General features: G+C 37.6%; 1 protein-coding gene across 1 annotated transcript in view; it reads right to left on the bottom strand.

Annotated features, from left to right (window-relative positions):
* Positions 1–825: 825 nt before the first annotated feature.
* The window catches only part of LOC140191383 (26S proteasome non-ATPase regulatory subunit 11), a 53,718-nt gene continuing 41,551 nt past the window's right edge, over positions 826–12,992 (bottom strand). The window contains exons 11-14 of the mRNA XM_072248759.1: positions 11,595–11,630; positions 8,390–8,441; positions 6,307–6,449; positions 826–1,326 (exon numbers count right to left, since the gene is read on the bottom strand). Of these exons, the coding sequence (XP_072104860.1) occupies positions 6,307–6,449; positions 8,390–8,441; positions 11,595–11,630 (231 nt within the window). The 3' untranslated portion in view covers positions 826–1,326. The remainder of the gene's footprint in view (positions 1,327–6,306; positions 6,450–8,389; positions 8,442–11,594; positions 11,631–12,992) is intronic.

Raw genomic sequence — 12,992 nt, 5'->3', positions numbered from 1 at the left:
CAAGTCATTCACAATAAAATTTGCTATAAACAAAAAAAAAAGAGAGAAATCAAGTGCAACATTTAGTTATTCAGTTTAATTAGCTGGAAAATTTCTCTTTTGCTCTGACTTTACAGAAGCAACGAACACTGTAATTTTAACACAGTCCTACTGCATTCCACACCTGCATTAGGGAGCAGGTAGACCATTTTATCCCAATTCAATCCAGCAGCTATCTGCTCATTGGTGAAACTAAGATTACCAATTTCCAGAAATCTTTTGTAACATAATACATTTTGTGCCACCGTATGGAAAGAAGATCCAGAGCAACTGAGTAACATGCAGATTTGACCCAATCAAATTCCAAAAGGACACTGGCGGCTCTGCACGAGGCCAGTAAATGTGTTTTACTCCATGTGCTTGAAAACTAGGTTCAGAACTTCAAGTTACAAGCCCTTTAAAAAAAACTTCTAGGAATATTACTGGCTGAAAACGATAGCGAAGTTGAAAAGGCCACTCGTGTAGCTTTTTGTGCAAATCACCTCCTTTATTAAGATATTGATTTAATATTAGTGACTCAGTTTTACCACACTCCACACATTTCAAAGAAATTTACAGTGCCAAATATTGATGTTCCAAAGAGATTTTCTTCCTCCCTCCCAAGAAATTCAGATGCAGAAAATATGTACAGCAATTCATCAGTAATATTTCTATTTAAAATATTCAAACATCAGTGGAAAAGTCAAGGCAATATCCTTCAGTACCGAGGGATTCCAGTGACCCATTTACAGTGTTTGCATGTTGCCTCCTTGCTAATTTAGAAATCTTAAAAAAAACACACACACATTGAAAAAAAATGTTTTCTTCTTTATTTATGAACTCATCTGAACATCAGATATACCTGATAATTGTTGGTTATCGAAAACCTTTTGTACATTTGAAATTGATGGCAAGAATCAAAACAGTGATGGCATGTTTAGGAAACTGTTAAAAAACAAGTCAGGTCTTAAGCAGTGTGATGTCAGCCAGGTCCATACAGACAGCGTGGGTCGACAGTCAACCAAAAAACTCTGCACATAACAAGGCCAGAGTGTGGTTAAACCGTCAAAAGAATGAAGAGCAGGACAATACTCGACAAAAGGATTTTTTTTAAATGTCATACCACCCCTGATAACCTGGGTAAAGGCTACATCAAACTGGAACAAACTTATTCTGAACAGAATGCATTTGATGAGGATTTAAAAACTTTCAGACTGAAAGTAGGACACACTGAAAAAAATCCTAACATTTCTCCAAGCTCCACTCTCTTCTGTCACACACTCCAATTCTCTGGATCAAAGTCGTTCTCTGTTGAAGGAAAACAGACAACTAAACATATGTTGGTAGAAATGAATTGCCAGTCTGACAATGAAAGTGAAAATGGTTATAAGATTGCAGTTTTAAAAAAAATCTACTTGAGCATATAGCACTGACTTTAAAGGGGAAAATAATTAACACAGAAAACTCGTAATGTTAATGCCTACATCGAAATATGTAGGTGGCCCAGATGGCCCTTTCAGTGATATAATTATGTATGTGCCTACACAAACCAAATAACTATTAAAATTTAGGGTTTGTTCATTATGTACTGTATCGTATGACGTGGGTGATCATAGTCTCTCCATGACCATGATTGCTCTTGGCAAATTTTTCTACAGCAGTTTGCCATTGCCTTCTACTGGGTAGTGTCTTTACAAGATGAATGACACCAGCCATCATCAATCCTCTTCCGAGATTGTCTGCCTGGTGTCAGTGAACGTGTAACCAGGACTTGTGATATGCATCAACTGCTCATATGACCACCCACCACCTGCTCCCTTGGCTGCTTATGACCCTGATCAGGGTGCTAAGCAGGTACTACCCCTTGCTAGAAGAGGAAAGGAGCACCTTACACCTCCTTCCGTTGAGACTTTTCTCCACACCACCATCCTAAAATTTACGGTGGCATTTTTAAAATGTTAAGATACCAGGTGTCTGGCACCACAGATGTGTGTTGCAGACTATGCTAAAACATAAATGTTTGGATTGGTTTAGAGTAATCAAAATTAAAGTAGTGATATCCTTATTAAACGTGTGCACAATCAGGATTCCAACTGATGACTTCCTGCTCACAGATTCTTCTCAAGATTTGATGATACACATGTTCAAGTTCACTTTGAAATCTAAGCTTTGTTGCAGAAGCTACCTCTCTTGTACCATGGGCAAATTTAATTGTGTATAAAGTTGCAAGGCTAGATAGGGTGAACAGGTGAGCGGTGACTAAGAATGGGAAGTACTGTAGATTTAAGTTGATAGAAAAGATCAAGGGAAATGATGACATTTATTTTCAAACATAAGAATAAAAGTGGTCTACTTCATTTCATGCTGGGTGATAAAGATATAATTCAAAAATAAGTGGATGAACACCTGAAAAACCAAAAAGCCCAGGGCTACAGACAAAGCCATGAAATAGAGTTACAGAAATAACACTGTTGGCTAGTTTGGACATCAGTCTTCTATGCTGTAAATGCCAAAGATAAAATGACAATGGTCAAGAACCTTTTTGCCTATGAAGTTATAATGAAAATGCCGTAGCAGAAATTTAACCAGTTGTTACAGAATAACTTTTTGCTTTCAAGAATTAAAACTATGGATGGGAATTGATGAGTTTTAAAGACAATTAAGAGTAATAATGTTGAAAGTAGCCAGTCCAGAATATACCTTTCAGCTGCTATGTAAAGACTATCCAATCTTACTATTTAAGTAACTTTTAAAGTAAAAACATTTCTTTGCCAGCCAACCCATACAACACCACTGTGGACCATTTGCACTAAAAAGTAACAGTTGTGGAATAAGCCTTACCCCCGTTCTCACAGTTTCAAAGTTGAATACTGCCCCAATTTTAGTCTCAGTGTGTAACAGGGCATTTTTAGCATGACATTGGAGAATACACAGTATTTTCAATATTCTGCCGAGTTCCATCATAATGCAGTTCAAATGACCATCTGAATGCTACAAAAGCTATTCCAAGTCATCTTACAGAAATCAACACTTCCACACGCAAACAAGAATCTGAGCTCAAAAATAAGTTGGGTCAGGGAACTTCGGATCAAAAACTAGTCTACATGTGAGGTGGAGTGCTACATTTTTTGTTGTTCTATACAAAAAAAATCATTCTCTGGGTAATTACAATAAACTACTTGCAGAACACAACAACAGATTTCGTCTATAGGTTTGATGAAGAGATAGGCAATGAAATGAAGATAAAAGGATTGGGTAGCACAAGTATAATGACAATAGTTAGTAGAGCTACAGTCTCACAGTGCCAGAGACCCAAATTCAATCTTGATTAGTGCCTGGAATTTGCACCTTCTCCCTAAAAGTGCTCTAGTTTCCTCCCACATCCCAAAGACTTGTATTGTTAGGCCAATAGGCCACTGTAAATTGTCGCTAGTGTATAGAAGTGTGGGCACGTGGCCAAGTGGTTAAGGCATTGGACTAGCTACCTGAAGGTCGTGAGTTCGAGCCTCAGCCGAGGCAGCGTGTTGTGTCCTTGAACAAGACACTTAATCACACATTGCTCTGCGACGACGCTGGTGCCAAGCTGTATGGGTCCTAATGCGCTTCCCTTGGACAACATCGGTGTTGTGGAGAGGGGAGACTTGCAGCATGGGCAACTGCTGGTCTTCCATACAACCTTGCCCAGGCCTGCGCCCTGGAGAGTGAAGACTTTCCAGGCGCAGATCCATGGTCTCGCAAGACTAACAGATGCCTTTACATCCGTACAGATGAGGGGTAGAATCTGAAGTGGTTAGGGAGGGGGTTGATGAGAATGTGGGAGGAATACAAAATGAAATTAACATAGGATTATCTTTGGTCAATTGGTGGCAATAATGGTCAATTTTCTACAGACGGGACCTAAGCAGTCAGTTAGAAAGCAGACACTAAAAAAAGCAAGTTATAATATGGAGGGATACCTTCAGACAGAGGTTGGTTGCTTCAGACAGCAAAGACATTGTCTGCACTAGTAAGAAAAAGATTGAAAGCACTCTTTTCAATGGCAGTGAAGATGTCAGTTGGTGAAAATGGTCATATCATGTTTATTTTTGGAAATGCTAGTAATAGGCCAGCCAGCATTTGTGAAGGAAAACACAGTGTTTCAGATGAGCCTCTTCATTAGAATACCCGCAAGTTTTCTGATTTCGATTTTTGGAATTTTTTTTGATTTGCTCTAGTTGCGTGACTGGCCCACACTAACAAATAACATCAGAAACATTCATCAACAAAAGAAAAAAAATTCTAAACAAATTGAAACCTGAAGAGGGGAGGAACTCATTCCACATAACAATCAAGTTCTGTTCTATTTCCATCAAAATAGGAAACCAAGATTCTGAATGTGTCCAATCAGCAAGATTTCTTCAGCATTCACTGATGGAGCATTTTTTGGAAAAAAAAACAGCTATCTAGAAAAAAAAGCAGTGAAACCTAATTACTTTAATGAACGGTGCACCAACAACAGTCTCTATCAAAATCCTAATGCAAGTCACCATTAATGTATGGTTTAAAAATTATATTGAAATGAATATTATAAATCACCCACTCTGCTCCATGATGGGAACTTTTTTTGCATTTGAAAAATATCGCAACTTTAACAGGCCAGGTGACGCAAAGTAGCCCAAACTTAACAAAAGGAAGTTGTTGGATTAGTGGTGTTTCTGCAATTCCTGGTGAATCTAGAGGTGATTCTAGTTACAAGGTGATACCTTGATCATGTATTCTAGAAATCCAAACAGAAATGTGATCTTTACGACTTAACTGTTCAGTAATAAAATTTGTTTATTTAGCGACACAGTGCTGAGTAGGCCCTTCCAGCCATGCCGTCCTAGCAAACCCCAACCTAATCACAGGACAATTTACAATGACCAATTAACACATCCAGTACATCTTTGGACTCTGGGAGGAAACCAGAGGACCCAAAGAAAACCCACACATTCTGTGGGGAGGATGAACTTATGAAACAGCACCGAAATTGAACTCCGAAACACCCGAGTTCTAATAGCATTGCACTAACCCAGTACCTACCATGGCGTCCAAAATGAATGACTTTATTAATGAAGGACTTAATCCTGCAATGTGCAAGTGCATCACTGATTTTTTTTTAAATTTAAAGAGGTAGTAGTGTGAGGGCTTGGATTTTGGTGCTTAACGACTAACCCTTATGCTGAATATACAGAAAGCTGAAGGGAGACTGAGAAGCTGATGTCATCCTGTGATGTCAGTGATGCTGCTGCAAGTTCCTAACTGTACCATGTATTGTGCACATAACAATATACTTGACCCGACTTGACTCTGGAATTGTAGGTGCCTTTTGAGAAGAAATCAACTGATGATTTGCATTTATTAATAAACAGTAATAAAAGAAAGCTGCAGAAATTCAAAGAAAGCACTGTAGCCTGCATGAACTTTGTGCAGTAGGCAAGTGATTAAGATTTTGCTTTTAGATGAACATTCTGATCCTCATATTCAGGCATTTAATGCTTATTGCATTGGATGCCAAAGTCAGAATTCATTTCAATCTCAAAGCAGAAGCATTATTATTGTGATATCTGTTAGAAATTCTATAGCACATATTCAAAATTACATAAATCCTTTTCAGTATATCTTTCTGGATTCTTCTCACTTTGCCTGTCTTTGTTGTCTGCCACAAACATGAGAATACACCCAATGTGAATGGTGCTGAGGGCATTGTAAATGCTGGATGATTCCCTTGCATTTGATTTAATAGATATTATTTCTAACTTCACGTGATATTATGTTGGTCAATTATCCAAAGCAAGATCTCATGAAGTGAAAATTGTGGAACTTTTAAATGCCATGAGGTGAAAGGACAAAGTTTGAGCGGATCAAAAGGTAAGAACATTGGTTTAAGTTGATTAAAGCATACAGACACAAATACTCTATTTTAAAGAAGTATGCCTCAATGAACTATAAAATGAAAAGAAATACCAAATGTGGAGAAATATTGGAAGTAAAGGTGATGACATGTGTTTGGTTAGATTACTTATGTAGCACAAGGTCACAGAGCTTGAGACACTAGGCCAAGCCACCACTAATTCTAGCAAAAATCTGCAACTAGATCACGATTTGCAAATGGATTCCAAAATAAATGCAAGCATGTAAGTTTATAGTGTCCACACAAATTGCCTTGAGTACGAAAGCTCACAGGTATTGTCTCATGAATACAGCAATATCAACTGCATCTGAAAAAGATTGGAAACACTTCAGTTCCTGGCATTTTATTACACCTACCTATGTCAGTTTTTTTGCCTTGTTGTAGAGAGAGTCCACTACTTTACTCATATTCTGGATTGTTTCAAGCGCTGTTTCATATGTTTTGTCTACTGGAGGCTCGTCAAACACAATGAGGACTCCCTCTCCTTGGTCTAGAATACCTGAAATAAATAAAATGGAAAGATACAAACATAACACCACAATTGGTTAGACATCATACTTAAACTGTACTTGATAAATGCAGATATTTTGTAATGTTAAGCAAACCAAAGTTATACTAACGTATCCATACAAATCATTTAGCGATTGACAAAAACACTGATCCACCAAAAGTTATTAATTTGCATGACTAACTTGTTATTGGTATTATCTTGTCATTGTGATGTGCATCGAGACAGTGAAGTTTGCCATCCAGGCAAATCATGCCATACATAGGCACATCAAGATACCAAAAAGAAAACAGAATGCAGTTTTGTAGCTGACAGACTTAGAATTGAGATTTAAAGCAATGGAACGATTGCAATAAATGCATTGAAAGGATCAGCTGGAGATAGTCACAGAGCTACCATGTCCTTATGCCATCTGAATTAGGCATGTTTATTTTACCAACTATATACAGTACTGTGCAAAAGCCTCAGGCACATGTAAAAAGATTCTGCAAAGTGAAGACGCTTTCAAAAATAATGAAATACCTCCTGCTTGAGCCACAAATTTCAAATTTTGACTCGTCTGTCCAGAGTATTTGCTGCTATTGTTCAGCACACCAGTCCTTGCATTTTTGTGCATAGGTGAGCCTCTTGGCTATGTTTCCACTTCGGAGGAATGGCTTTTTGGCAGCAACTCTTCCATGAAGACCACTTATGACAAGACTTCTCTGGACAGTAAAGAGCTGTTTCTACGAGTTCAGAGCTGATAGCAGTGCTGGACTTCTCCTGATTTAGAGGGGACATCAGTTTGATGCATCTTTCATCTGCTGCAGTTTCTGCGGCTGACCACTTCGTTTCTGGTCCTCAACCTTGCCCATTTTTTTGTATTTCAGAAGAGCTCGGACAGCATATCTTGAAATGCCTGCGTGCCGCAAAATTTCTGCTTGGGAGAGACCTTGCTGATGCAGGATGACCAGCTTGTGTCTTACAGCTATGCTCACTCTTGCCATGGTGGATGAATTGATAATTTGAAGGTTAAGCTGTCATATCTGCCACACCCTCACCTTTTAGTTAGGTTGTCCTTCACCCAGTTTGATTCCTTCTACATCTGTTTCAGTTAATCAATTTAGTTCATTCAACTCATTATGTCATTGATCATTAGCATCCTGTTTGTTAACTTTGCTGGGCTATATACCTACAAAGTAATCAAGTTTTTAAAAATTTAAAATGTGGTCTAATTACTTAATGTTACTTTCTTTAACAAAATACAAATATTTCTCTAACGTTTAGATTTTTGGAAAATGAATGTTTGGAAATATAAAAATTTGCTTTTTTCTACCGACACACTAATACAGAAGACCAAAAAAAACACAAAATGTGTATATAAAAAAAAAATCAAAGGTGGCTAAGGCTTTTACACAGTACTGTACCTCACAGGCTACATACAACCTGCTACATTGTCTCAAATGCTGAGCACATGCACAATGTCCAATCTTGGACAGCTGAGTCACAACCTGGCTCCCCTCCAGCTGATTTTGCCACACCAAGTTACCATGGATTATGGGCCCAACTCAATTGCCTTGGACCTCCAGAATGCCAATGAAAATATAACTGCTAGTTCTTTTAACTTTTTTTCAATCTTTCCAGCAAACTTGTCTATCTTCCCAAAATCCAATCCTTCAAGAGGTCAAGGGAAGGGAAGGGAAGAGGAACAAGATAAAACAAAACACATCTTGATGTTTGCTATTTTTGGCTAATATGTTTTCCCCACAAATAAAGATACTGCTTGGACAAAATAGCTCTATGCAAATGGAAACGGTGGTTAGATTAGGTTATATTGATTGCATGAAAAATGTTTGGTTATTGCTCAATTGAACATGACATACAGAAAAAAGTTTTTAAATAATACTTAGTTTTAGCTTCACATTTGTTCAACACTGACAGTCTACACTTACCATGAAATTTCTTGTCCAAGATCATTTGGGAAAGTTTTCTTTCCACATCGCCCTAAATTAACAATATGGTGTTAGAGCAAAGCTCTAAAATACATATCCCCTGCCACAAGTGTTATTTTAGCACAATTTTATGGAGTTAAACTAAAAACTCCTCAATTCTGCTCTGTCATTCAATAAGATCATAACTGATCTGCTCCACTTTCTTGTATTAACTTCACACCCTTTAATAGGCAAGAAATATATCAATCTGCACTTAAATTTATTCAGCGACTGAGTCTCCACAGTTTTTTTTGAGTATACAATTCTAAAAATTTAGTCAAGAAACCACGGGGACACAGCAGATTAAGAAAATCAGTAGTTTCTAGATAACTTTTTGTTAACTTCAAGTGCTGTTAAGTTTTGCAAACAGGTAAAAGTTACTTTTGACCATCAATCCCAAGAATGGATATAGTCTTTAAATACAGTGGATTCTGGTTAACTGGGACACATTAGGACCAGTATATTTTGGCCCAATTAAGCACATGGCCAATTAGCTGAAGTTTCATGGAAATAGTTAAAAAGGTATAAAAATGACAAACTACCATTTAACTGAGTAACAAATTACGTATTTAAATGAAATACAGAACAAATTAGAACACTACCAACATTACGACAGTACTAGTTCCCAAGTTACTGATGGAGGAATTCATCCAGTGTATGCTGGCATGTCCTTTTGTAAATGAACAAAATCAGCACAGACACCTAGTGCAGATAATGGACTGCCTTCCTGCATGAAGTAGTATCGTAATGCCATTAGGCAGATGGTTTTTAATTTGGCCCAGTAAGAGTAATTTTTTTCCCCCAGCTAGTATCAAATCTATTCATGACATCTTGGCAAGGGTCTGAAAGTCAAAATAAAAAGCAAAAATCACTGCTTTTTGAATCGGCGTCTATTGACCCAAAGGGATAATGTAATACGGGCACACGCAACTGATGCTATTTAAAAACTGTTTGCTCTAACCACAGTGTAGGGTCTAACAGCCACACAAGTGCACATTACTGATGCTAGTTGGAAACTAATCAGCAAGTCTCCTGTCTCAATTATGTGGCATAGTGTCCCAAATAAATGGAGGGAATCCTGGCTATTTTCTCTATTAGTTTTTGTTCTTTCTGAGTTATCCCAAATAAGCGGTGGTCCGATTAACCGGAATCCACTGTATTTCAAAACATTTCTCCATTATCGATTTCTAGATTTCAAATAAGCTGGTTTCCTTAATTTCATTAACAAGTACAAGGAGAAGAATTCAGTCCAGTTAACAATTTCCTCAAATAAACATCCAGCACCTAGTGCATCTGGATGAAAAATGGAAAACTGACCTGAAGTGCATCTAGCTATCAAACTACAGGAGATTTAAACTCCAGGGCAGTAACTGGCCCACTAGATATAAACGAGCATACACACTCTTATGAACTTCAAATTAGTGAAGTTAATTGAAAAGTGTCTTCCCTTTCATTCCTGACTCAGAGCACATTCATTCCTTTAGTTGGAGTACAACTGCAGGTACTGGGAGGCAAAGGATTATTTCATTAGATTTGTGAAATCTAATTATGAGGCAAGCTGGCTTGTTCCAAAAAGTACTTGGATCGGTTTTGTCAAGATTAATTTGCTTTTCCTGTAGAAATCAGTAACAAGACCTTCAGTCCAAAAGCTAAATATAACCTTGTTTTACTTTTAAAAGTTGTGCTCACAGAGCAATTGATGCCTGTTAAAGTTGATACTTTACTAGTTTTATTATGTCCATTCAGAAAACAGAGTATAGATTAAAAACAGAGGCAAAGATACTGCAGATTTTCTTGATTTGTTCAGTTTTGTTACAAGTTCAAATAAATTGTGTAAGAGTTTAATTAATTGAATCGTTAAATGCAATGAATGATAATAAACAACAGTAGCTGTTTTGCAGATAATTTCTTCATAGCACTGATTCTTTGAAAGGCTCTGTCCTAGTGGTATTGCTTGCTCGTTGGGCTCTGGTTCAAGGGTCCATATTAATGAAAGATGAACCCCAGCTTTACTTAACAAGCACTTTCAGTGTAGATTTTTGAATAAAGACTAGGAATGCTACCCAAAAAATTCCATCCTTTTCCTTTAGTAACAAGGCTAACTGCATGTGCACAAGCTGAGATCAACTGCCGAAACAAAATTATGTGGACCCTTCCTCTTCCAAGGCGCAGCTATTTATTTTTCAAATTTAGCTATCTATGGAGATTCTCAATAAAAATGTCCGTTTTGTTTCACAGTTATTTTTTGGTGAAAGCTCTCAATAAGTTTCTGTTATGAAAGAACCCCAAGGAAATTTGCAATTGAGCACCTCATCTCAAGATATTTCAAATACAATTACTACATATGACACTTTTTAAAATACAGGCACCAACACAAACAATACCGTCCATGACCAGTTAATCTACCATGTGTGGGGCAAGAATTTTGTAAAGAACCTGAGCACAATGTGGCCTTCTTTGAAGAACAGAAACGGATCTGTATGATCCTGTGGGCCTCCCATCAAAATGAACAAGTTTCACAATTTTAAACTGGCCTGCTTCTCCTGTACTCATCTACTGTTACTATGAAATTCATCAACCTGCTGCTTTTTGAAGTGACCTGCTAAGCTTCAGGTGCCTGAGGTTCTGCTCCTGAATGACCCAACTGCCTTTTGAGATTGCTTCTGCCAAAGAACCTTATTAAGCTATTCATAATTGTCTCTAGCAAAGAAACTTTTGAAAACATTTCAAGTAAATTAAATTTTAAAATGTACCCATGTTAAACTATTCGAAATTAAAACCAAAGTTAAAATAAATAAAAATTCAGTAACCCAGCTACTATGGGTGGTCTAAAGCTGCTCAACTCAGGACATCTGTGTTTTTCTGTTTCTTTGCTGGATTCACTGGAGATTCCAGTTGGAGCAGGGGTCAGATGCACCAGCATTTGATCTCCATCTTGTCTCCAACTTCTGTTTCAGAAGTTAGAGATGGTTCTTTAATCACTGAAGATTAGTATAATTCAGCTCAAAATCTCTTATAGCAGTGCACTTCAATTTTTGCCTTGGAACAAGAGTGCTCATAGGATGAATGACACCATAAGGAAAAGTGACTCTTTTCAAATTTGTTTCAGATGAATAATAAATTGCACAGCTTTCTACTTCATGCTTAAGTGCTGGTTATCACTTACCTTGGATAGTTTTATAATACTTGCTATGTGCTCTATCTGTAAGAATAAGAAAAACCATCTTCTTAACATAAGGTTTCCATTAGAAAATGCATTACTAGATAAAGAGCCAGAAACCATCTCCCTGAATGAATGGTATTAATTTATTATCACAATATAATGAAGTGCACAAGTAAGGTGTGATTTTTCACTGAATGTTGATAATACCACTATATAATTTAACAGTAAAAAATGACAATTCAAAATCAGGAAGAGGTGGAGTAGAGTAATGATGGCGCTAAACAGCGACTCCTTTGCTTGCATGTTTGGAAACAGCTCTATTTCCATCTTTAATATCTTTATTTTTCCCTTTCAAGGTTCTTTTGAAGACCCTGCCCTGGAGTTACATGCTGACTTTGATTCCTGGCGGGATTTCTCGGGGTTTCGTAACTGGCTGTTGTTGTTCTGCATGCCAAGGGCTCGGCCTAGGAGTCCGGCTCAGATTTGGAAGCCTGGAATCTCGGGGCTCTAGAGACGGGCGAATCGAGGGTTGGTGTCACGGCAGGGGACCCGTGTGTCGTTGGGGGAGTCAGAATAGCTACAGCTGTGTGTTTGGAGACCCGATATCTTTGAGATCGGGCACAGAGCTTGTAAAAACTTTTAACATCATAAACCCCTCCTTATGATAGTGCCCTGACCTTAGATGAGATGAGTGAATTTATTTAAGGATATAGATGATCCTGAGCGAGCTCCCATTTAAGCAATGCAAGACTAATTATTCCATGGCTACAGTAAGACATATCCATCCTAGAAGCTACCAGTGAAAACTAGTTTGATTAAGTAAAACAGACAGATTCTACATAGTTCAATTGTGCACTTCAGAAAATAGTTTTACATTGCCAGTTACCACATTCATGCATGTTATCATACTTATAATTTGTTAACAAATGAAGGAAATTTAAATAAAATCAATTTCTCTCTTTCATTCCAGAGATCATTCGCATGGGCTAGCGGCGTGGCGCTGAACTGAACTAACTGGATACTACTGGACTCCTGGTTTGATGTTTGATATTCTATGCGTTATTTGCTTGCTTTTTATTATTTGCGAGTTGGGTGTTTGGTGTTTTCTTGAGGGGGTTTCATGGTATCTCTGTTTCATGGCTGATTGTGAGAGGATGAATCTCAGAGTTGTATTCTGTACAGTATAGGATACAGATTTCCCTCTCTCTACCCCTTCCCACTCTCAGTCCACATAGAGATCCATATAAGAATCAGGTTTATCATCGTTCATGTCATGAAATTGGTGTTATTTTTGCAATACATGAAATTACTATAGCACTGCACAAAAGCCTTAGGCACCCTAGGTATATATATGTGCCTAAGACTTTTGCATAGTACTGTACATAACAGACCGATGGAAAG

The sequence above is a fragment of the Mobula birostris genome, chromosome X, assembly GCF_030028105.1.
Source record: "Mobula birostris isolate sMobBir1 chromosome X, sMobBir1.hap1, whole genome shotgun sequence".
Classification (NCBI taxonomy): domain Eukaryota; kingdom Metazoa; phylum Chordata; class Chondrichthyes; order Myliobatiformes; family Myliobatidae; genus Mobula; species Mobula birostris.
The sequence above is the reverse complement of the archived record's forward strand: the minus strand, read 5'-3'. Positions and strand labels throughout refer to the sequence as shown.